Source organism: Cygnus olor, chromosome 5, assembly GCF_009769625.2.
Source record: "Cygnus olor isolate bCygOlo1 chromosome 5, bCygOlo1.pri.v2, whole genome shotgun sequence".
In the NCBI taxonomy this organism is placed as follows: Eukaryota; Metazoa; Chordata; class Aves; order Anseriformes; family Anatidae; genus Cygnus; species Cygnus olor.
This window is the reverse complement of record NC_049173.1, coordinates 32792236-32817981: the sequence shown is the minus strand read 5'-3', so window position 1 is coordinate 32817981 and position 25746 is coordinate 32792236. Positions and strand designations below refer to the sequence as shown.

Below are 25746 nucleotides of genomic sequence, written 5' to 3'. Positions count from 1 at the left end.
AGATATGGTAACAGCAGAGACAAGCCTGGCGGATCCTCCAAGTGGGGTGAGATCCAACACTGTAGGATTTGATTCTCTGTAGAGTTTAGCCAGTAGCATGTATGGTATAATCTATGGAAGCTGTCCCATTGGATCTTAAAACACAAACACAGCAGAATGTCATCATAAATAAGCAAAGTCTGTGTTAAAAAATTCTAGGTACACAGCATTTTCTCCAGTTCTGACACCTTTTTAATAGAAATCACTTGTTTAGGAAACAAATAGCACTTTTGTATTTTTTTTACAATGTTTCTTACCTTGATCTTATTTTAAGTAACACTAGGAAGACCTCAATATCTTTTATTTTCCTTTTTAATTTAAAAAAGTTGTTTGTTTTTTTTTTCCCCCAGATACAAAGATTTTGCCCTTGCATAAAAAAACAGTGCCCAAAACGATGACACAAGGACTCACAAAGACTCACTGTATCTCACTGACACTATTACTTCTAATCTATACCATGCAAGGTCCCATCTACCTCTTTAATTAGACTGTCAGCCTGAAAAACAGCTTTTCTATTCCTTATTTAGTTCTTGTTACCAAAAGAAGAGAAAGGAAGTGAAAGAAAAGGACATTTCTCTGTTCAGTTCACACATCTGGGTCATGTGCTACTTTGTTCAGGATACTTTTGTTGTTTATAAATATAGAAAAGGGTTGGAATCTCATTTTCAAGTAATCGATGCACATTTTCTCTTGGGACACCTCCGTCCAATGCTCCAAGCTGACCCTGGATTCTGGCCCTCTATTTTCCCATTCCCAACACAGGCTTTCTGGATGAGTGTGAGGACCCAAACCAATTCTGCAAAGCATGTCTTTTATCTGATGTGAAGAAATAGGATTAACCCAAAGCTGTTGGGACAGTAGATCTTCAGCCTGTACATGTGCTGGTTACTCAGTGAAAAGTCCATCTCCTTTCCTTTTGTACATCTCCTGTCTAAACAATAGTAAATACTGCTTATTTGATAGACTTGTCCCTTCTGGGCACTGGGATTTGATAATTTATATTTCTGTTTTTTTGGTTTAATAGTACTGAGAGTTTAGAAACAGGAAAAGCCCACAGGCTCTTTGGACTTGTTTTTGTTTTCCCCTAGCTAAACAAACTGTTCTGCAAATAAGGATTTGAAACCTGCTCTCCTCCCTCATCCCTGCTCCTCACCCCAAACAAAAATAAAACAAACCTATAGTGGCTGTGGAGGCTGCTGCAGGCACACACTGGTGTAAAATATAGAGAGAGTAAATATATTATTTCACTTGGCATGGTGCTGGCAAAGAACCCCCAGCTGGCACTATTCATGTAACATGATCCAAACTTTGCATGTACACACAGAATAAGAAGGATCAATTGGCAAACTCCGGTGCCGCCTGGCACAAGCATCTTCACGCTCTCTCTGGAACCAAAGAACTAAAGAATTCTGCACTTTCCAGAAGAAATCCGGTTTTGCTTTTCTAGAGTTTCGTTATTTTGCTCCTCCTCCTCGCCGCCACCTCCCTTGGCTCCTTCTGCACTTCACTGTGTTATTTAGTCTCATCGCCCTTGTTACAGTTCACCATGCAGCTCTGGGAAGGGGAGGGGGCTAAGGTGGAGGTGGCAGCATTAGTATTGTTAGTGGAGTCCATGCCGTTGGAGATGGCTACTGAATTGACCTCAGAGTTTATGGGTTTTGAAAGGTCGATGCCTTGGATGAGGCGGATCAGCTGTTTTACCTTCTCCAAGGAGCTGTGCATCTCCTTCTGTTTTGCAAGAATGGTGTTCTTCATTTCCATGCATTTCTGCAGCAAGACCAAAAAGCAGTAGTAAGTTCAAGCTTTACCCTCATATGAATGGAAGAAGGTAAGAGAAGGAATACAACGTTTGCAGATCTAAACGTAAGTACTCAGAAAAGACTGCAGCTACAATGTCACCTATAATTTCAGCCTAGAAGAAAATGAGCCTCAGAGCTGCGATCATAGGAGAATTCATATTTGCAGGCTGTGGAATTAAATTGTCATTACGTAGCTGTCACCCAGTATGGCCCTTTCATCCCAAGGTGCTTGGCAAATCAACACAGACAGCTCCATCCTTTTCTGTTCCTTTTGAAGGGAAACTTCCAAGTATATGTTCTTATTATTTTTCTAGTAGTATTGCATTGCTGAAATTTCTTTAGCTCAGATGTGCAAACTCAGGCGTCCTACTGCAGCTGATTGCTGACAGTGTGTGCATGCAACTAATGGGATACAACCTTTGCTTTCACACATGCTTTAGCAGGAATATCACTTCCTCCTCTCAATAAATAAAGGGACACTTGAAAAGAAAAACAAACCCTTCCTCATTTGAAAATCTTATTTTGCGACCACTTATTTCTCTTAGAAGCAATAGCCAGCTCATCAGATAAGAGTCAGGGTAAGATAACTTTAAAAAATGCCCACAAATGATGCTTCAGGAGTGAAAAACTGCTTGTATCTATAGCTGAAACTCTCAAAAAGGAGATGGTAGCTACTTTATATCTATAACATTCAGGTTCTTACATGGAGATGGCAACCTTCTTACATTTTTCAAATATTTTATCCATGCTGATCTCCAGACACTGTTGGTTTCAGCTTTACTGTTTTCACACACAGCTCTTGGTATCATAAGAGCTCTATGAAATTTAGATCTAATCCGCCTTTATTGGACAGTTCCAATGAAAGTATAAGCGATGGCTTGATCATAGCAAATAAACCATTCTCCTTACCTACTATCAATCCCTCTTATCAAGGCTTGCCCCTGCCTGTGTACATCACTAAGAAATGGTGCTAGTGCTCTAGTGCTGCTCAGTTTATGCCCAGCTACTGATAACCAGAAGATGACAGTCTCCAGAACCGCTAGCCAGCATCTCTCACCACCTACTTGCTCATAGTTGTTTTACTTGTATCATCAGCATTTAGAGGTCTTTAAGCATGGGACGCTTACTTTTGGCCTAGGAGGTAAAGACACAGAGACCACACAGCACATCTGTATTTAAAAAAACAAGTCTGTACTTACGTATCCAGCCTTACAGGAGTTGCCACATAGATTTCAGTATTTTTCATTCTGTGATACAGACTCAGCCTATGCTAAGTGAGGGCCTCAAACTTTACACTGGCACCTCAAGAGCCTGATTTGCATATTAAGGTGAGAAGAAAGAGCAAATTAATATGTATGTTCCAATTACTGTGATAAATTAAGGTGGAAACCACAGCTTCTGGATAGAAGTATGACAATGTCCAATTAATAATATGCAGAGGCATGCACAGTCCAGCTGCTGACCGCCAAGCCAACATGTCAGGAGCCCAAGAGCCAGTTGTGAGTAAACTGTCACTTTTGTACTAGGAATGTCTGGAAAATGCAGAGAATGTAACTCTTACTATACACAGGGGCCCAACTATTCAAACTTAAGTGAGCCATTGGAGAATTAGAATTTATCTGCTGCCCACAGACAATAATGCTGTGGGTCATTTTTGTCACCTGCTGCTATTATAGGTCACTGTATGTCTACAGTACATACAGCACAGTCAGCATGGAACATGTGTAAGTTACTCGTTGTAAGTATATGTTGCCTGCATTTCATTCCTGCTCCCCAAAGTCCTAAAAAAACACAGGAAAGAGCCCATTCAATTCTCAGTAAAACCAGTGGAAGATAGGTGTAGCACATGGGCTCTACAGTTCTCTTTCTGAATTCTGGCACCAGAGGACAGGTGCAGAGTTATTTGGGACGGCAATACTCACCGTTATGGAATTGCTGAGCTGTTTGACCTTCTGCTCTAGTTGTTCTCTTTCCTGTTTTAAATCTGAACTCCATTTAAGTAGTTTCTGTTTTTCCTCTTCTTTTGCTGCAAAACAGAACATTCATCACGTCAAGAAATAATATTTAAATTGTTTCTGTTACAACTGTGGATAGAGGCTGTGAACTGTTTCATTTAAAGGGGGTGTTTAAAATCAATTCAACAACTTTTGCAATAAATCACACCCAATGTTTCACCTGTACACAGAAGCATCACAGAAAGCTTAATAAATATTTTGACTGCCATTTACACTTCACTAGTGATTAAGGTTCTTTCCCTTTAATTTCCTTTCCTAAAGGAAGTATCATTCTGTCCCATTCCCTCAACAACATTTTCCAGTATTAAAACTGAAGCAAAGGTGTTGCTCCCCATTTTCCTACCTGCTTTATATGCAATATATGAATGAACAATTGCTAAAGTTCCTGGCCACGGGATTGCTTCTTCCTTCTTTAACATCTGAAAGAAAAGTGTGTAGAGATTTAGATGATAAATAATCTACTCCTAGGAAAAGAGAAAGGAGAAAGAGGGAAAGGCAGAGGATTTTCTTTATGGCTATCATTAGTCTGAGCCCTGTTAATGTCTGCTTTGCAGACCTGTTCTGAGATTTAACAGAGGGAATTATTCACAACTGTACCGTAGCTCCCACAAAGGAGGCCTGTTTCTTACAAATGTCAGCATTTTCTCAAATTCCCTCCATAGCCACAAATAAACTCTACTAATGAAACTGAACAACTTAAAAGAGGAATGAAAAGATAATGTATCTGAACTCAAACTTGCCAGGAGACAAACATTATTTCATGGTTCAGACAAACTGCTGATCTCAGATGTTCTGGGAGAAAACTTCTCATGGCACAGAGCAGTCTCCACACCATACATTCAAATACCACACTTCCTGGCTAGTAAAACATGAAACTGTCCTATCTGCCCTTCTTACTAGAATCATTTTAATATAATTGCCAAATCCTCTTTATATAGGGGTAAAACCCATTTATGCCTTTCAGATCCTCCCTAACATATTCCTACCTACATATTCCTTCCTAACATGTTCCTTCCTAAGGACCTTTATTTTGAGAAGAAAAATGTACTGTGTCTTTTTAACATGTGAAATCAGAGGGGCGTCTCAGAAGATAGAGGACTCGGTCACTTTACAGTGAAATAACTCCCATTTTTCCCCATAATTTTGTGGAACCTATCACTGAAATACAAAGAGAAGGGTTACATGATGGAACACAAGACCAGGAATAGGAAAGTGGTAACTCTCCCTCCTCATTTGCAACTACTGACCAAGTCACTTCAGTTTTGCTTTTTCATTCTCCTGAACAGCAAATCATATGCCAGGCTGTTTTCTTACTTTACCATCTGGCTAACCAAAGGTCATGTGGGTGACTAAACAAGATGCTAAATCAGACAGAACACTAACAGCTTCAGGCTGCTGATTAAGAGCAACCCTTTGCAATTTCTGGAGTTCCACAAAAAGGTTATGAATACAGTAGTTTACTTCTTTGTCTTGTAACCTCAATGCAATTATGAACAAAATATTAAAATATCATCTGTTTGATTCCATTGTGTACTCTTACAAAGGGATCTGGAAGAAAGAAGAACCAAGCTGTTTGTCCATCCTCGTTACACTGATTCTGGACAACGTTATTAAAGAGATCACTGAAGTCAACCTCTCTGGTGTTTGATTTATATAACCAAAGAGAGGTTTATATTTTCTCTATCTCTTGATGTAGGCTTCTACAAATGTTTTATTTACTTATCCAGAAGAACATGCTAATAACTTTTGAAGAAACAACGAACTTGGGATGAACAGGAAAATTTCTATGAGCAGCAGAGAACCTTTCCCAAAAGTTTGTGTGCTTCAGCCCAGAAAGAGTAAAACCACAAGGGTAACAAATAAAGACCCCAAGTCTGGGAGTAAAACTTAACGGTTTTGTACTTGCACGCATTCCAACAGATGTAATCAAATCAAATTCACACAAGCCTTGTTGCAGACCAAATAAATTTGTTCAGTGTCAGGCTGTCTTGATATAAGTAAGCCAAGTGATATGATTGTTTTCTTTAACTTGGAAAAATCTTTACAGTGCATTGTGTATAACACTGTCTGTCAAACAATACCTGGTCTTGACATTTGGGACAGATCCACATGCCCTTGGGAATGGTTTTCAGAGGCGGGTCCAGACAGTCCAGGTGATAAACACGTGAACATGTGTCACACATCAGCAACTGCCCACTTTTTCTGCAAACACTGCAAAAATCCTCATGGATATCGCCCTATAAAATTGAGGGGAAGGGTTGAGGGTGAGAGAAAGAGAGAGAAGGCAAAAAGTGAACTTTGACCTTTGACATCTACATCATTGTTAAATGCAAAGTTTACAGCACAAACTATTTCTAAGGGGGTTCCAAATGGTCAAGCCCTCTTTAGAAGGTGAAACAGGAAAACCAGGCATGACGTCAGTAACACTGACATCTGTCTTCCCAAACACTCCCTCTGTCCTCCCAGGGTAAAATGTTACAACAAACACTTATTACCAAAACTTCTCTTAACAACTGATACCCCATAGCCTGTCTTATTTTAGATTCCCCCCTTACCCTGCTTTTTTTTTTGGCCTAAAATGATAAGCTATTCTCCTTCTTAACCCTTCTCATTTCTGGATGTAAGCACAACTTCACTTTGGGAATGCTGATGAGGCTGTCTCTTTCCAGTAATAGTATGTAAGAAACCCCAACTGAGTGACTTAAAAGAACACTGTCAAATATTTAGGTCACCTTTAAAAATGAAAGTGGAAGGAAAAGCGCTCTGCTTGTAAATGAAAAAGAACAGAATGAATTATATGTTCTGAGATAATTCTTTTTACCTCGCACAGGTTACCTCAAGTTGCACCAAATAAGCTATGACTCAAAATTTTCTCTTTCTCTATAGACAGTGGTCTATGTTTCATCACTAACATAGGTTGAGAGACAGGATGAAAGAATAGCAAGAGAGACTTTCTAACTAAGGGTCTGTGTTTTTTTTTCTCCCCCAGAAAGAGTTGAAAACATACTGACAAGGTCTCTTAAAAAAATCCAGTCCAAATTACTACTTTATCACCTTTAGAGAAATTTCTTTTCTAAAGCCATTAACTCCCCAAAAATATAGGTCTAATTTTTGTCACTTTTTCTTCTCTCTCTCTCTCCTCCTATTACTCCCATCTCATGCTTGGGGTAGTGGTGGTGATGGTGTTTGTTTGTTTTCCTTTGTTCTTTGGATATTTGAACAAAGAGGCATGAAAGAAAAATGGCTTAGCACCCAAAGAGCAGGAAAGGGGCATCCAAACTCCTCTCCCCTCTCCACCTGTGGCCTTTTCTGGCAACTTGACATATTCTAGGCCCCATCTGGAGTTAGAAATATGCACTTCCCACTGACTTCAGCCAACTTTTCACACGCACAACATCTGCAAGACTGTGATCTTAAGATGCATGTGTTGAGTCAAACTGCGCATATACACTCCCTCTGTATATACGTACTATCAGCACTCGCAGTACTTCATTTTGACCCGTGCGGTCTTTTCAAGTGTGTGAATAAGTTCCATCATCTTGGAATGATATCGGACTTGGCCATGCACTTACACATTAAGTTGCCAGACATGAAAAATGATGCTAACCTCTACTGTGGATAAAATATTAAACATATTAGAAGAATGAGACACAGGCAATCTGCTAAGGTTTCTACTTGGCGGCTCTATTGCTGATGAGGCCTTTCTCCGAAGGGAATGCTATTCTTCTCTTAATTCCCAAGGTTAGCACTGATGCCGTGTTTTGTAAAGGATCAAGCTTTAGTGAATTTTCAGCGGCATGTTTTGGTTCCGTAACTCCAGGGATCATTGAGAGGTGGGTTACGGTATTATTTCATGCTTTACCACAGAGCTCTTCCGTGTTAACAGAAGAATGAAATGAGTGACACTTCATGCTTCTTGTGAAGTGATCTGTGTAACCAGTCTGGGAAGAACTTCTTTTCCTCCATCAAGCATTCTGCCAGTACAAGTAAGGAAAAGAAGGCAGACAGGAGATGTGACATAAGCTAAGATGCAAAATCCTCTGCAACCTAATGAAATTTTTAAGAGCGAAATTCTCACATTTTACAAGAAAATTCTCATTCTAGAGTATTACATGTGTTGTTAAGATGCCTTCGGTTGCCACGGACTACAAATGGCATTTGGTATCTGGCTCAGGTGCCCAATTATTGGTGTGTTGAAAACCAAAACTGATATATCTAGTACCCTGTAGAAAGAGACCTACACAAGAGATGCAAACTGTTGCTTCTTGAGGTGGTGACATTTAGAAATTTAGACCCAGAGCCTTCTAAATTCAACAGAACACTGTAAATCCAGACGTAATACAACTGGTCAGCATGCAGTGTGGCTGAACACATCAGGATGGCAACACGTGCACAAAATCCATAGTCCTATTTTTGGTTTGTCAAAACAGTAATACAAAATTCAGGGTATTTCCTCAAAATTAATAACTGGACATACCAAATCCCAGCCAATGCTCAATTCCAAAGAAATGCCCCAGGTTTTCTAGACAGTAAATAAATATATGCATGAAGGGGGTTGAATGTGATGTGACATGCACCCCACTAATCTCAGTGTCTGGACCAGCTCTGTGAAAACTATATGCAGCCAACTTATGTTAGAGCAGAGCTAGCTGACAATGCTCGGACATACGTTGCAGGCTAAACAGACAGAAGAATAATTTCAGGACAGAGACAGTATAAAAGGTGATTTAAGGTCACTTTTTGCTCTTTCCTCTGTACCAAGAGAACCAGAAAGCAAATTAAAGCTTTTTGAACAGCTAACAGTTTATTTTTATATACAGTGGCTAGAGCAATAGTGCCTGGCTTTAGGAATAGAACTGAACAATACAGTGTCATATCCAAAGTATATGTAGTTTATGTGTTTGAATATGTAATATATATATGTATATGTACATTTCACTGGAATAACGTGGGAAATCTAAATATTCTGTGACAACAATTGTGCAAGACCACATAAATAAAGATGATCATAATATATATGCATGATGTAAGTGAATTAAGTTATCATAAGCAATAATAATCTTGGCACTTTCTAACATTTATGGGTTTGACTTTGCAATCTGCATGTTCTCTAATGCTCTTCTCAACTGGACCATTTATTAATTTACTAATAAAAAGGCATTTTGTGACCACAGACTTGAACCATCACTAGAATAGAGACTTTTAGACAGAGAACAGTTTTGCTTTATTCTTGCTGCTGAGTAATTGACTGTCAAAGGCAATTGCCATCTTCCAGGTGAATATGCTACTGTGTGAGGGAGAATCACCCATAACCAAATGGTTCACGGCCAATTGCCAGACAGATAAAAAAAAAAAAAAAGATTTGTTCAACCGTGCCTACTGTATTACTTTGTTTGTTTCCCTAGGCTCTATTCCTAGTTTCTACTCCTCTACTCTTATCTCCAATCCCATCTCAAGTTCCTGCTTCATTGTCCCTTCAAAATTCATCTCTGTCATTCACAGTTCAGGAGAAAGGCAAGAAGGCCTTTCTGGGCTGTGGTGATGAGTGCTTGATTTGTATTTTTTACAGGTTGGCTAAAAGCAAAGTTTATTTATGTACTAAACATCAAACTTCCATTCTAAAGCCTATATGAATTAGACCTTCTCAGTAAATGAGTGCAAAAATGTTTTAAAGATGGGTAAAATTGCAGTTTTCTTCTGTATCTGTCTGGGAAACTGCTGAATGGCTTTAACTGGGACTTTTGAAATAACCTTTTATTTAGGCATGCACATCTCATGTTTTCATTCTGTAGGTCCCCAAAAGCTGGGAGCTGTAACAACAGGCAGCATTTTCTATCCTATTTGGAATAAATAGACCTTTCTATATTTTGATTGTCATGTTGAAATATATTTTCTGCTTTTACATGTATTTTATCTTACATGGAATTCAATACCAAATATTTCTGAAAAGTCTAAAGAATTAGCTCAACCGATAGGGAATATACATTGAATGAGACTTTGGGATAAAATTCCTTTGAAAAAGCAAACCTACAAAAATGTTAAAACCATTGCTTATGTATAAACTAAATCACTTGTCTGTAAACATTTTAAAGGGGACTTAAATATTATTCTAAAGGGAAAAGAGTGCTACTGTGCTATATTACAATACACTCAGGTAAGAGAGAATGTTAACTACCTTCTTTGTAAACTTCCACTGTCTCCTTTAGAATACTTCTATTTTCGTAATTAATGAATACTGAAATAATCCATAATCTAGGTCTAAATACTATAAAATTTCAGAAAATTCACGGCATTCAGAACTAGATTAGAATGCCTCAAAAATTCTCTACTCTTGATTTAGCCTGCTGTCGCCAGGCACCTTGGAAAACAGGACAACATCACATTATACTGTTTTGAGAGCTCTTACACAGTGGGAAAAGACCGGCAGTTCGCATACAGAAGTCAGAGACGGAAAAGACCTACCACATTATCCAGCCCTTCTCTTGGGGTCAGTGTCAAAAATGTTCTCTTCAGCATGTTTACTTGTCATTTTTACTGCTTAGTTATAGAAGACCCCAGAGGTGGAGCTGCTCCACCCTCCCTATGAGGGGCTGTTCCACAGTCTCCTTCATCTGACTGTCAGCAAAGGGCTTTTATAGTCAAGTGCTATTCTGCTCTCAAAAGTGACTACATAAAAGAGCACCTTCTACTTTCACATACATATTCCCTGTGTATCAGAACTGCATCTATTTATTTCTGTGACTCAGACACACTTGTACTATTTCTATTCCTGTTATCTGTTCAGAACAAATACAGTTTAGAAGCAACAAGCTGGCTTCTATTCCCTCTTGTATGTGGCCAAAAGAGTTGGTCCCTCAGTCTGTGCACTTACAGTGGTGAAACTGCATAGATGAAAATAAAGCTGCCCAGCTCTTCCTTAAAGCCCATTTCAAGTTGTTGGGCCTCTAATATTTGTGAAAATATGTAAAAAAACAAACATACAAACAAACAAAAAACCCACAGATCACTTACTCAGATTGCAGGAGTCTGCAATGACATGACTAAATAAGCAAGCATCTTTTTATTTTTAAATTGTACCCAGTAATTAGTAGTCACTAAAAGGCAAGCACTTTACTTTTACACTACACCTCCTGAGAATTTTTATGCAATGAATTGTTTCGCCCATACTGAATAGAGTAACAGTACACTTTTGGACAAGCCATAGTGTCCCTTCGTTATGTCCTGTAAGACCTACACAGAAACTCAGTCCAAGTTTTCTCACTATTTCTCTTCTGAGGTTTATGCATGACCTTTAAAATTTTTCATCATGTTTTTGCTAGAAATAATGAAATAATTCAGTAGTTCTCAGCAACTTAAAAAAAAAAGTTGTACTTTGAGTGGCAAATCCTATCTTTTAACTTAAAAAAAGTATACCTACTTCTTTATAAATTATAACAAAATGGGCAAATTTCTTTCAAGACAGATATAGTGATCTGATCACAGGGGCAATGTATTCAGCTACATTGGTACACCAGAACTACCATAAGCAATGCTGTGAACACGGCTCCTGGCTCTCCTGAGTGATCTAGGAGGTTTTCCTTCTCTCATCATACAAACACCACAACTTTTTGTTATTAGGGTCTGTAAGTAATACTTTTCATTCTCCCCTTCCCCCATTTTCATGGATGACAGATTCAATTCAGTCAGACAAGATCTCAGACATGGCACAAAGGAAATGAGCTCATCTAGCATGCCTGGTGCCTCCCAGTGTTTCAATACACTGAAGGAGTTATAAATAAAATCTCTACAGGATAAGAACATAGGTGCAGGAGGAAAAAGGAAGGGTTTTAAAAGGATGCTGGACCATTTCATTGCACTGAACTAGGACAAAGGATGAGTGAGACTAAAGAAACAAAATCTGCAATGATTTTCCTTGCGACTGTTTCTACATATCTTTCCAAAAGTAACCCCCTCCCCAAGAGTTACTTACGTCTGTGGAGCTGGGGCTAGGCAGGGACACAGGCTGAACAGCTGCGGGAAAAGTAAATGTGGTCTCTGTCTTTTCATTTTCAGGGGAGTCAGGATAACTGGACAGAGGGGATGTGGGGGTCAAAGCCCCATACCCCAGCACCGTGTTGTATTTAGGTGGACGACCTACATATTAACAAAAGGGAACAAACAAACAAACAAAAAAAAGGAAAAATGATCTTACATACCTTTGGCCAGTGGTCCTCATTGGCTAGCATGAAAAAGGAAATGATGTAGCACAGAGAGGAAATTAATATAAAAGTTACAAGTGGAAGGACAGAAGCAAAGATTAAAACATTTTAAAGAAATCTTTAAGTAGAATTTTGCAAGGAAAGAACATTTAAAAGATGTATTTCAGAAGGAAATAGAAACAAGTTCTGTCGAGGGTCAAAGTATCGCTCTCACAAAAGCAGTGTGGGAATGCTTTCCATTCCTAGAAACAAGGCTATTCAGTTTTTAGGGAAGGCATGTTAGCATCAAAACTAGAGAGAAGCCACAATAACTACTATTAAATCCCTTCTACTGTTATCCCACACATTCCTATCTTTCTACTGCCAGCATAAATCTACACAAAGGTTAAGTCCTTTATCACAGGCCAACACTCACCATTCCAACCCTCTCCTTTTCTTCCCATTTTTTTAAACCCACTCACCCACAGATCAGCACTTTCTACTCTACTGGTACATCTTTTAAATTAGGCTAGAACAGGTCCTATTTTGTGACTCATAACCCCAGCACTACCAGCTGTAATCTATCATTGGTCTTCCACTGTAACCCTCACCCAAATCCTGGGCTCTTTCTTAGCATTTCTCAGTCAAATACGTTTGATTCTACACAACTCCCATGTGCTCCTTTAGACTAGCAGAAGTGCAGAATGTGTTTGTAACTATTTTCATAAAATTACGTATGCAAAAGAAGACAGCAAAAAACAATATGTAACCATCATTTCTGCCTCCCTTCTCCAGGGTAATTTATGGATATGTAAACATAAAGGACCTAGGATCTAGGAATAATTCTTCGGATTTTATGTTTACAGATTGTCAGTCCATACCTATTAACATGCTAAACCTAGCATTTAAAGTCTGGATATGTTCCAGAACTAAGTATGTCCTTGGAAACGGATTTCTGATAGTGATGTCCATGGCTGAAATTTCTGACATGCTCAGCACCATCTAGAATTAAACTAAAGCTCTCAAGGGCACTTGCTTGCATAAGCTTTTCACCTAATATATTGCTATACTAAATCACAAAACAAATGTATACATCCAAATCTTTTGTCAACTGAAAATGCATGCTACTAGTTTGGTACCGATACAAGGTGCAGGCTCACAACAGTGGGAGAAAAAAAAAGAGAGCATAACAGCAGTCAGCATGCATAAATAGGCTAGGAGAATATCAAGTACAAGAGCATGCAAACTCTTTCATTGATGCAGTTCACAATGAGTTATAAAACAGAATTAAGAAATCGTTACTAGAAGTAGGAACATTTACTTATCCACAGATCAAATGCAAACCTCTCTCTATATAAAATCTATATCATGCTATTTAAAAAAATATTTTTTATGTCATTAGAGAATGGCACTAGAGGCTCATGTGCTTTATTCAGAAACAGAATGGCTGCAGAAGTGTCAGTTTTGCCACATTGCCTTCTGGACTGACAAGGTATGTCAAGGAGAGTACACGTGAAATGGATATATGACCTTGCAGCCAAAAAAACCAAAACAGAACAAAACAAAACAAAACAAAAAAACAACAGAACTGGAACTGGTTGATGCTAGATTAGACTGTGGATTTTAAATATGCTCGATTGCTTAAGTCTGTAAAAACTGCAGAAAATCGTCAAAAATCAGGGAAAGATTGTCATGTATGTGTGGTTGATGCCATGCACAAAAAACAGTATCAAGTTCTCTGCTATGCTGTTCTGACTCATCTGATTCACCATAACCTAAGTCTTAAAATTTCACCTGTATTACAGAAGAATTTCTACTGAATAATACTGCATACCTGTATGAAACATCATCTCTCCTGTTTGGATGAGTGGCACTCTGCTTGCAGCGAAGTGCTCAGTATGAGCAAGGAGCAAGATAGTCTTTCTTTCTCAAGATAAAATCTTTCCAAGGACATATCTCTGCTCATGGTAGGGAACAAGCTTTTCTCACACTAAGTTTCCTCTCCTGTTCTGGGCAGAGACACTTCTTCCATAACCACCTTCTTCTTGATGGTAGCAATACAATTTACTTATTAACAAGACGATCTTGACAGCAGCTTTATACCACTAAATGATGTTCAAACATCTCACCTTTCACTTTGCTCTATTTTTGTGGGGCGAGAGTGAAATTGAAATGAAACACTGAGCTGCCTAATAAAACCTGCTATGCTAATCCCTAGAAGTCATGATCTGTGTCTACCACAGAACTTCACTATACAAATGAAGTACTGCAATGCCCTTCTTTGTTCTGTTCTTCTTATCAGAAGGGAACTGCAAACACAAGATGGAGAAAGAGGCACACAGCAGGAGACAAGTCTAAGTATCTCACCTCTTTTGCGTGTCCCAGGATGCATTGTGCTGTTCAGGTACGTGACTGCACTCTTCTTGCGCTGTAGGGGAGAATAGAACCATTTTTGCTGGCTAACATTTTTGGCAACAACTATATGCAATATTGATGGATAGCATGGTAGTACTATATGAGATGACTGGCTCTTCTATTTTCTGGAGCATAGCTTCAGAAAGGTCAGCTTTTTTATACTACTTCTGACATCTGGACTGCTTCAGGCTAATATGCAAGCTGACCTAATGGCTAGGACTAACACACACTGCCATTTAATGTCAGCTTTACATAGGGGAAGGCAGAAAGGGATGCAAGTATTAAAAGAACACCCCAATGTATTTACTTTTTAAAAATCTGAGGGTTATATCATTGCAATGGCCTTTTAAATCATAAACAATAGCTTCCCTGTCCAGTTAGAACTGAGACAGCTTAGTAGGCAGCAATGTGGCAGAAAAACACACAAGCTCAGAATGAAAGTACTAGCTTCCCCCGGCAAGAGATCAATACCTCAGGCTCAAAAACTGCTCCACTGTATACTGGATTTGCTGTTGTTCTTCTTTTCCTCTCTTGTCGCTTACTTTGGATTTCTTGTAAAACAAAGCATTCAGGTTAGAAAACAACGGGCCTCAGAAATTATATGAAGTTCTCAGAATACAGTTTGCATGTGAAGATAGCTGTGAAGATTTCTGCAGAACACCACTCATAATCGATACAGGCAACTTTGTCACACTTCTAATTTCTGAAGGTTTGAAAACTAAGATCTGACAAGGAATGTAAGTGCTCAACTAATTCACAAAATGACTGTCATCTTCTGTCTAAATAAAAGTACTCCCTGACTATGACTTTTTAAATTGGTGGTCAGTGTAATTGAGAGCTAAAACTAAAAGCCTCTCGTAATCTTTTCAATACTTAAAAATAAATGCAGTACAGAAATATGCAAGCTGTTGCAATTTAAGCTGTTTTTCACTGTATAGGATTAAGAAAGCCAATTATCTATCAACTCATTTCCTTTACAGATTACAGTTCCATGAAATCATGAAATAAGTAAGAAATCCAGATGTGAGTTACCATAAAATTATCCATGGCATAACTTTTCAGATACAGGGGCTGCCCTAAAAGCAACAATACTGTCACAAACTTCTTTCCTACTACCAAAACACACACTTTCTTCCCAACCACTGTGATCTGTGTCCATGTAACATGGGGAATAAAAAGGATGCACAACAGAGACTAAGATTAAGAGTACAGGCATCCCAAATGCACTTAATACAGAAATATTTTGGACCTGAACTTCCAACTCGGAATGGCCATGAAGCAGAGAGCTCAAGAACCAACTTATGACATTTTTCTTACCTTCCAGATGGTCATGAGTAACTAGTCCCAGAGATACCATGAAGGCAAGTTTCTGTGAGAAGGAAAAAAATAAAAACACGGAGATCATAACATTTCCAATCGTTAGGATAAGCTACTTCGGCCCTTTAAAGTCAGTTGACAGGTAACTAAGCAACAAAGAAGTTATTAATAATGCTTTGCTTCTATAAATTCCTTTTCATTCATATATGTCAATCTGCTTTACAGAATATAGACGCCAGTCCCATTTTCTAGATGGGAAACTAGGCTGAGATGTAGGGAAATGCCAGTTGCTCATGATCACAGAGTTGGCAGAGCTAGTAACAAGAAAGCAGTTTCTTTACTTCCAATCCAGCACTGAAACAACTACGTGATTGGCTCTTAGTAAATGCCAACACAGTTCACTTGCCAGCAAAACATTGCTGGTTGCAGAACACGATCTCTATATTATCTCTATGATTATTGCAGACTACAAGGAGCAACTCTGGCTTACATTTGCAGTTTGATAAGGGCTATGGCTTTCTTAAAGGATTCTAATTTTAATGCAGGAATTGCAAAGACATCTAAAAATCAGAATTGGTACTGACAACAGTTAATGCTCACAGTAGTCAGTTTGAATCCATCTACAAAAAACAAACATAGCAGAACATTTAGTTGTAATCAGTTCCAAAGCTTGCCATGGCAGAAAGGCTTTAAAAATACCCATTTTGGCCATTTAATCACTAATAATATCACTAATCACTAGACTAACTATACCTAAACTGGAATAAGAACTGGGAGAATGTGAACATACATTACTCTTTCCCTCCTGCTCACCAGAATGGTAGTATTTCATAAAGCAAGATAAAGACAGTTCTCCAGCATTAAAAATAACTTCAGAAGTCTAAAAGCTCAAAGGAATGGAAATCAGCGCTGTAATCTTAGCCTCCTGGTTGAAGGAAGTATCAGAGGTAAATTATGATCTTCTAGCTTGACAGAAGGCTCAGAAGTCCAATGCATCTCAGGACTGGAAAATGCAAATGCATTGTATCTATTTAGATTTCTTATTCTGTAGCCCTATCAGCTATTGCTGTCCAACAGGAATGTAAGGAACATAAAAATTTAGGAGTGTTGATGGAACAGAGGAGAAAAACTGTTTTCTGAAGGACAGAGTAGTTCCTTTTTTTTTTCTTAAAAGAAAGCTCTGAATGCATTCTGATACCTGTGGATTTTCTTCTCGTTTTGGCTTCGGTGCAGCAGGTGGAGTAACTGTACGACTTTCTGTTTGCTTCTCTTCTGCTTCCACGTGTGGTTTAATAGTCTGAAAAGAAACAGTGTTTTTTTCATTCAGTGATAAGAATGACTTTTTTACTTTGACTAATAAAGCAAAACAAATACTTTAGCAGACACAGGAGAAAAACAGTTTAAAACTGGCAGTATACTAACAAAGACTTAATTGAGGAATCTGACGTGAGAGGAATGTTAATTAGTGTTTTGCTTTAACAAAGGATGGAGCAGCCTCACTACCATTCCATTAACCCAAGCAGCCATGCAAGCAATAAAAGTCATCATAAGAGTTAACTCCATTACAGAAATCACTATACTGTATGGGATGGAAAACTTCCAGGTACAAAACATTCTCATGGTACATGTATTTTGTACTTCTGGCTCCTTGGTCTTCATGAAGAATTATGAATGGCTCAAATACTGTCTCTCTGACTCCTAAGATCTCAGACATTTCTGAAACTTTTTTCTTTTCTGAAGTTAGAATCTTTTGCAATGGTATCACAAAACCTTGCATGACAATCCTCAACCCATGGCACAGCTGCTGATGCTACAAATTAAGGTAATCTCTATAGAGACACAAACTTTCCCCCTTTACCATGTAGGGAAAATATACAAAAATAATTGTGTATTGTTAAGCCACCAGCATTTTTCTGCACGGTTTTCAACAGTTCCTTGAATTTCCAGTAATTATTGAAAGAGCAAATGAATATTGCTGACATCAAAAGGAATAGGCATCAAAAGTACAGTATTGTAAAAGTACAACTTCAAATCATATGAAAAGGGCATGTATTGCTGAATAACTTGTAAGACTGCCTTGAGGTACACAAGAACCTACTCATGTGAATTCATGAGGAGAACTGAACATGAGCATAATGTTCATGCACAAGTTTTTCACAGTCTCTATAGGTGACTTCAAATATGGACGATAACTTCAAGGCACATTTGTCTATGAAAGAGTTGTAAGTGAAATATATACTAACATATGCACAATTACATAAATATATATCTTATAGATAACGTATTATACATTATATAGTATTATAATATTACTAACATGTAATATACTAAGGAGTTAAAAGTGAAACAGAAGATTGCTTCACTTGAACTGAATGGGAAGGACTGCAGCTGCAACCCACACTAAAGCAAAATTTTATTTTATGAAAATCTTTACTGGAAAGAGACTTTAAAACTAAACATCCAGAATGCTCTGTTTCTGAAGGTCACCCTTCCGCCCATTCAATCCAATTTAGTCATGGGAAACTACCAGTCTTCAGAAGCTGAGCGAGACTATTTTGTCTCCAATCACAAGTGTACAAGACTACAAGATCAAGGAAGAAATTATTGTACTTATTGGATTATATACTCCTATGATTTTGCGTAATTTTTTTTTTGCCTTTTTGTAGTCACTATCTGAAAAACAAAACCACTGAAAATATTATTCCAGTGTCTCTTAAAAGCCTGATATGAACACGGACTTATGTTTGTACTCGGTATCCAATAAATTAGTACAGCCCTGGAATATTGCTTGTTTATAAACTACTGAAGTTAAGAAAGTACAGGGAGAACAAAACCCCTGAAGTTTGAGAATAAGATTCCAATGAGCCATATTAAAGAAAAGGTAATTTCTACCCCAAGAGTTGAAAGTCATTCCTTAATTTGTATTGTTGTTGGAACACGAATATTTCCAGTACCCACTGAAAATTTCTCCATTTCTTACCCTCTCCAAAACTGGCTCCATAAAGCAATAAACCCAGTATGTTTATCTAGTAGATACTTTCTTATCTGTACCTGTTTTTCAATGTTTGGTTTGCTGATCTGTACAGTCTGAGGTCCAGCGAGCCTGGTACCCGGTGCTGCTATCACGATGCTGGTGAGCTGTGCCATAGGGAAAGTTTTGGCTATGGTTGCTGTCTGCCCGTTAACTACACGAACTGGATGTATGGAGTTCTGAGAGTTGGGTAAAGAGGTGGGTGTGAACTTTGTTGTCAACATCACAGGCCTCTGAATAAGCTGAGGAGCTGCAAGCATTGGAGGAGGTGCTGGGGCAATAGGAATGTTATTTTGGGCAACTGGTTTAGGTCGAACCTACGAAAAAGTAAAAAAGACAGAGAGATTCATACAGGAGTACTGCAAAGAACTTTGTTACCAAGTCTTTCAATTCAGCCTGTATAATTCATACAAGGTTGCTTGATTACTTATAGAATGTAAATTTAGCATAGTGTCATAAGTAAGCTGTGAGAAAGAAAAGCCACGTTTTCAAACCTACTTGCATAAGATGCAGCCATAACATTTGCATGTGAAGTCACAGTCCTTGAAATGGTATTTTGATGCACAGATATTTATATACTGCATGTGTATTGCCAAGTGCCTTATATATGTCTAAATCAACATATTGGTTTTGCAAGCCAAATATTCATGTAATATTTACCGGCACTGCCGAGGCGCTCATGTTAAAAGTGTGTCTCAAGGCATTACACTGAGCCTTCAACAAATTTTCAGCAAATCCTTGTTACTGTTGTCAACTTTATCTATACCTAAATAGACACGTGCACAACCAATCTTGCTAAACAAACAAACAAAAATCAAGATTATACATTAATCTCTCACTGAAAGTGATAAAGGGTACAGGTAAATGCAGTTGTTAATCTTTTTTCTTTCTTGGGCCACAAAAATTTTTCAGTCCTCCACCACTAACATTTGCTTATTTCTTGCCCATTGTTAACTTTTTACTTATCACATCATTACAAAGTATAGAAGTAAAGTGCATTACTCTGAAAATAAAGCCTTTTTCATTGTTTAAATTCTATTGTCCTATCCATCTTTAATATTCCATTATGACTTTATCATCGAAAACTAGGACACATCCCCACAGATCTCACTGTCCCTAAATCTTAACCAGATATCAGCCTATACTTCCCTTTTCCTTTTTTTTTTCCTGTAAAAGATTCAGAATTTTAGCCACAGCGCCACATATATCTTGGTAATTAAACAGTTCCTCCAAGATTTATTTACCTATTTATTTATTTATTTAAAATGAATCAGTGTCTTTCCCAAACCATGGAAAAACTTGTAAAAAACAAGTTTTACTGCTCAGCTGCTAACATGTCACTTTCTGCTGCAATACAGAAACACTTGGGAAATATCTAAAGACATCTTGTTTTCGTTTTTTTGCTCATGAATGGCAAACAAGAACAGCAATTTAAGGCCTTGGGTGATACTTTGATTTTGCTAACACCAGTTCAGTGGGTTCATTTCATATGATGCAAATACTTTCATATATGATCATCGTTATGTGAATCTCATAATCACAGACCCATGCAGGTTAGAAGGAAGCTCAGGTGGTCTCTAATCCAATCCCCTGCTTAGAGCAGGGCCAACGCTAAATGCAGAGACCAGATTGCTCAGGACTTCATCCAGACAAGTCTCTGAAACCTCCAAGTTTGGAGCTTCCAGAACATCTCTGGGCAGCTTCTTCCACTCTTTAAGTGTTGTCACAGTGAGAAATTGTCTTGACTGGACATTAGGAAAATATTCTTTACTGTGAGGGTGGTCAAACACTGGAACAGGCTTCCTAGAGAGGTGGTTGATACCCCATGTCTGTCAGTTGGATAATATGCTTTAACTTTTGGTTAGATCTGAAGTGGTCAGGCAGTTGGACTGTATGATTTTTGAAGGTCCCTTTCAACTGAACTATTCCATTCCATTCCATTCCATTCCATTCCATTCCATTCCATTCCATTCCCTGTTTAAACCTTTCCTGTTAAAATTTATGATCCTTGTCTGTAATTCTCCTGCCATGCACCTATGTCTCTATCTTCTTAATTTCTTTGTAGGTGTTGGAAATAAGGCTGCTGTTAGGTTCCACAAAACCTCTTGTATAAACTGAACAAGCTCAGCTCTCTCAGCCTCTCCTTGCAGGTCATGTATTCCTACCCCCCCCCAACTATCTTAGTGGCCCTCCTCCCCCTAAATTTGAAATTCATTCAAATTTATTAACTTCCTCCTTATACCAGGGTGTCCAGAACTGGATGCCATGCACCAGATCCAGTTTTATGATTGCAAAGAAAAGGTGGCTAATCTCTTCCATTGATCCTGTTGGTACAGCCCAATATGCTGCCAGCCTTCTTTGATGCCAGGGCACACTACTAGTTCACATTTAGCTACTGTCAGACAAGACATTTCTAAAAGTGCTGCTTCCCAGCCTGCCAGTCCCCAGCCTGTACCTAAAGCAGTGGGTTAGTCCATCCCAGGTGCAAGACTATGCCGTTTTCCTTGCCAAAGTTCAGGAGATTCCTGCTGGCTAACTCCCTTACCCTGTCTGGGTCCCTCTGAACAGCAGCACTGCCCTCAAGTGTGTGGACTGCACCCTCAAATTTGGCATCATCTGCAAACCTGATGAAGATGAATCATCTCCTCCACCAGGTCACCAATAAAGACCAGCAAACATGATGTACATAGAAAATATCTTCTATTTATGCTATAATTAAGGTCCTTCTTCTATTGTTTGTTCTCTGTACACTCACCTGTGGAAGAAAATTTGGACGAGGAGTGAGTCTGGGAGGTGGGATGAACTGCGGCACTTTTATGGGCTGAGGTGTAGCCTGAACCTGCTGTAAGAACATAAAAGACAGTTAAATAAGTGGAAAACAGCTTTGAAGTTGTTCACCAAAATCAAACTCCTGAATGTATTTTCAGACTTGATGTTCCTGGTTTTCCACTCTGTAAATATTTTTTCACAGTAACAGCTTCTTCATTATAAATGTATTGAAGTCAGAACTAATCTTACGTCCCTGTTCCTGTACACCCTGGAACACAAATTGAAGGTATCTTTCTTTCTAGTGCAACTGTACTACTATGATCTAAAACCATTTCATTTGAAGATAATGAAACTGCCATTTGTTTTAATAGTTAATAATTGGCTTTACAACAGACAGAAAATAATACCGGCCTTTGATGTCCAGCTATATGAACTACTGTCCTCTCATATTCAGTGATATACAGAAGAATGAAAGAGTATCTCATAAAAATAGTAAAGAACTGGAGGTTAAAACTCTTCTATTTCTAGCAATATTAATGACACTATAAAGGGTTGTAAATACACAACTTAAAATTTTCAAAAGTAAGCCAATCAAAACAATTAGGGTCTGATTTTAAGGAGTCCTAAGTACTTCACTGTCTACCTGAAATCAATTGGAGCTGCCACATAATTAATCTCTGAATAGCACTAGTGACTACACAGTGAGATGCTCTGAAATCAATGTCCATGTTAGTTTCCACCTTTATGTACTTCTGTCCACACACATAAGATTGCAATTTACTTAAAAAAGCTCTTGTACTGATTAATTAATGCTTGGGAAAATATTCTGAGATTTTTGGTGAAATGTACTACCGAAAAATAAATCATGGACAAGTATTGTGACAGAATCACCTCCCAGCCTAAGTTACTCAGCAAAGAGATTGAGCAGGAACATAAAGGCCAGATGAGAGTGGGGCAATGGATGACACTGGAAAAGGGAATAGCAGAATAACTCCATTCAGTCTGTTCTGATTACAAACATGTGCCTCATTAGGAAGAAAAATTACTTTCATTTGCATTATTAAAATGTGTTTTTTTAAAACAAAAAAAATATAAAGATTTATGTTTAGTGAAATTTCAATCTTTAATTCAGAAGTAAAATTTCTCTGTCATGATCTTATACAATTGCTGGTTTTCAGTCCAAGAAGCCTATATAATCCAATTCTAAAACATTACTTCTTATATTTTCAGGTGGCTGATTGATTGTTCAGCAGCTTTACTACTCTTGAAAAGACTGTGCGATGTAATCAAAGCGCTTTCCAAAATACACTTAAGGAAACAGGATCTATATATGAAAAAGTGGTGAGTGAAGACAGGATAGTGAACAGAGTTAAGTGGTGTGTCTAACACCAGAGACTATCACAGAAAGGGAACACGAGAGATTGACTCAAAAAAATATAAGATGAAAACCCCAAATATCAAACAAAGAAACTCTGACACCACCTTTATCAAACTAGTTGAATTTTGCAGAACACAGCCACATAGACTAGGTAGGGGCAAAACAATTGATACTTCCCCATGACTAACAGCTGCAACCAGGGGAAACTTTACACAGAGGCGATGACAGCACTAATTTAATTCTATAATCAAAACAGTAATAACAACCCATGTAGATAGTAAATGCTTTTCTCTTAGCTTCTTATTTTAACAATGTTAACTAAGGAAGCCTCACAACAGGTACTTTTCTTTCTCCTGCAAAAACTTGACTATTCATTTAAATACTTTCTATAGCCCTCTTGTAAACTAAAACCACATGTATCTGCAGGGAAAACCCATGAAATGCTTACCAAAGTGACTGTGTTTTTTGCCACTATTTGGACTGCCTCAGCTCCCGGCCCAGTGACCTTATTTGTCGTCTGGAGGTTGACTGGTGCATTCTGCGCATCAGTGCTGAGGACCGCTTTCTGATTGTTGTTGATAGCAGTGACCATGGCAATGGTAGGTCTCTGACCCACAACGGAGGCAGGCATGGTCGCAGTTGCTGCTTTCAAGACGAGAGGTAGTGTCTTAGTGGTGATCATTGAAGCTGTAGTTACAGTTTTCTAGAGGAAACAGAAAAAACACTGTAAGAGACAGAGACACTTTGTATCAGACAGGATGTGGGTTGGTTAGTTGGAAACAATCTACAGAAAAAGAAAAGGCAGCACTGAGTCTACCTACCTACTGTTCAGACAGGCACATTATCTTAAGCCTCTGAAAACTGGATAGCTAGAAAGAAATTGAGAAAACATTTCTGTACTGTAAGGGTGGCAGAGCACTGGAACACGTTGCCCAGGGAGATTGTGGAGTCTCCTTCTCTGGAGATATTCAAAACCCCCCTGGATGCCATCCTGAGCAATGTGCTCTGGATGATGCTGCTTGGCGGGGCACTGGACTCGGTGATCTCCAGGGTCGCTGCCAACCTCAACCACTCTGTGATGCTGTGACAAGTTACTAGACAAATCTCTTTTGGGGCACCTGTTGGGTACATTTTAACCATCTGCAGCATTACGGATTGATTCAAAAACAATTCCTTAGAAAATGACAACCAAGCATTAGTAGTGGCATATATATTTTTAGATCTTTTACTTTCATACTACCTCCAAATGTTTGCTGTCAACATCAAACCTATATAGTGGAAGTTTATGAAACAAACCAGCAAACTAGCTTCTCACCAATTAAAACCCAAAATTTCAAATGGAAACTTTACTTACAGAGATCATCGTGATCAGAGAAAGAGGGAAAAACATTCATACATTTGTTTCTTAAAGAACAAAAATGGATTTTGATTCTGGCTATCCCAAATTTCAGTTTTAGTCATACATACAGTAATTTAGCCCTTCATGTTCTCTCCTAAGAATATCAGCAGGGCTAACATGGAGTTGCAAGAGCTAGCTATAAGCCTGTCCAGCTGCCGACAATTAATTTTAACTTCTCAGGAACGGGGGTGGTTTTGGTGCATGTATGTGATTGCATGATTGGTCTTAGCCTGTTCTAATGAGAGTAGTTTTGAATCACTTAACTCTATCTGAACCTTATCTGAAATGCCTGGATACACTATGCCCACAAATTCAGTGTATTCTAAAGTTAAAGAACCACAATTTCATAATTTTGTTTGAAAACGTACTGCCTTCTAAGATGCTAAGGGAAACAGAAAATTACAAATCTCATCCAAAAACCGACATGGCAGGAAAATCTCCATATAAAACCAGAACACAATATGCGCAGAAAAATCATGACAAATGGCACTCAACAGAATGGCAGGTGAACTTATTCCTTCTCTCTCTGGTATAAAAAATCCATTGTGCCAATGACACTGCATCTTCCAAACAGTTATTGGCATCATTAAATGCTCTTAGTATGAAGTAAGAGCCATTCCCACCTGATGACAGTGCTAGATATTAAAACAGGAAAAAACGTAGAGCGAGGGATCAGACAGTCTTTTCCATGGTCTGAACACGCCTGATTTAGATTGCTCGATCTTAATCACACAAGACCTTTCTCTTCTTTCTAATAAAATACTATACATATATTTCCAGTTGATTTCTTCCGTATTTCTCCAGTACTATTTCCTTGAACAAAAATGCATTTACCTTCACACAACTTTCTCAATGCTTAAACTACATATCTTAATTGTTAATGACACACAAGTGGGAAAAAAATCACTGCATATTGCCAAATCAAAGGATATTTTATGCTACAATTTTATACATTTATGTAAAATCCAGTCATAATTATTTTTCCCTTTTCTCAGCGTGAATAATTCCCCCCCTTTTTTTTAAGATATAATAGCTTCTTATTGACCTCTGCTGCACACTCTCCAAAACAAGAGGCTCCTTTCTCCTAATGCAGTAGTATTATTATTCAAGCATTTCCAATGAAATGTAACACAGTATCATTTTCACAAGCATTACAGTCAGCCATAAACATTTTAAAGAAAAGTAAATCAATCATGTAACACAAGACTGGGAATCTTTCAAGGGGTTCTGGTAAGTCTGTAAGTACTAAGAGCATAGTTTCAGTCAGCAGATCACAGAGCTTGAATTTCCCTGTTACTTACAAAGCATTAATTGCTTTGGTTATTCTAAAAAGTTTTCAATGCATGAATTCATATTGAAGTAGCATCCATAGTAAGTTTGCATTATTTCACATAATAACACTGTAAT

At 38.2% G+C, this 25746-nt stretch overlaps 1 protein-coding gene across 12 annotated transcripts in view; it reads right to left on the bottom strand.

The window, feature by feature from the left end:
* Positions 1-216: 216 nt before the first annotated feature.
* The window catches only part of PHF21A (PHD finger protein 21A), a 133838-nt gene continuing 108308 nt past the window's right edge, over positions 217-25746 (bottom strand). For 7 of the 12 annotated variants that reach the window (XM_040560135.1, XM_040560139.1, XM_040560141.1 and 4 more), the window contains 12 exons: positions 23389-23643; positions 21549-21635; positions 18814-19110; positions 16961-17059; positions 15763-15814; positions 14917-14996; positions 14398-14458; positions 11823-11986; positions 5935-6090; positions 4197-4272; positions 3761-3864; positions 217-1806 (listed from right to left, as the gene is read on the bottom strand). In XM_040560135.1, the coding sequence (XP_040416069.1) occupies positions 1552-1806; positions 3761-3864; positions 4197-4272; positions 5935-6090; positions 11823-11986; positions 14398-14458; positions 14917-14996; positions 15763-15814; positions 16961-17059; positions 18814-19110; positions 21549-21635; positions 23389-23643 (1686 nt within the window). In that variant the 3' untranslated portion in view covers positions 217-1551. Of the gene's footprint in view, positions 1807-3760; positions 3865-4196; positions 4273-5934; positions 6091-11822; positions 11987-12048; positions 12072-14397; positions 14459-14916; positions 14997-15762; positions 15815-16960; positions 17060-18813; positions 19111-21548; positions 21636-23388; positions 23644-25746 lie in introns of all 12 variants that reach the window. The other 5 variants (XM_040560142.1, XM_040560144.1, XM_040560143.1 and 2 more) reach the window with 3 other exon arrangements.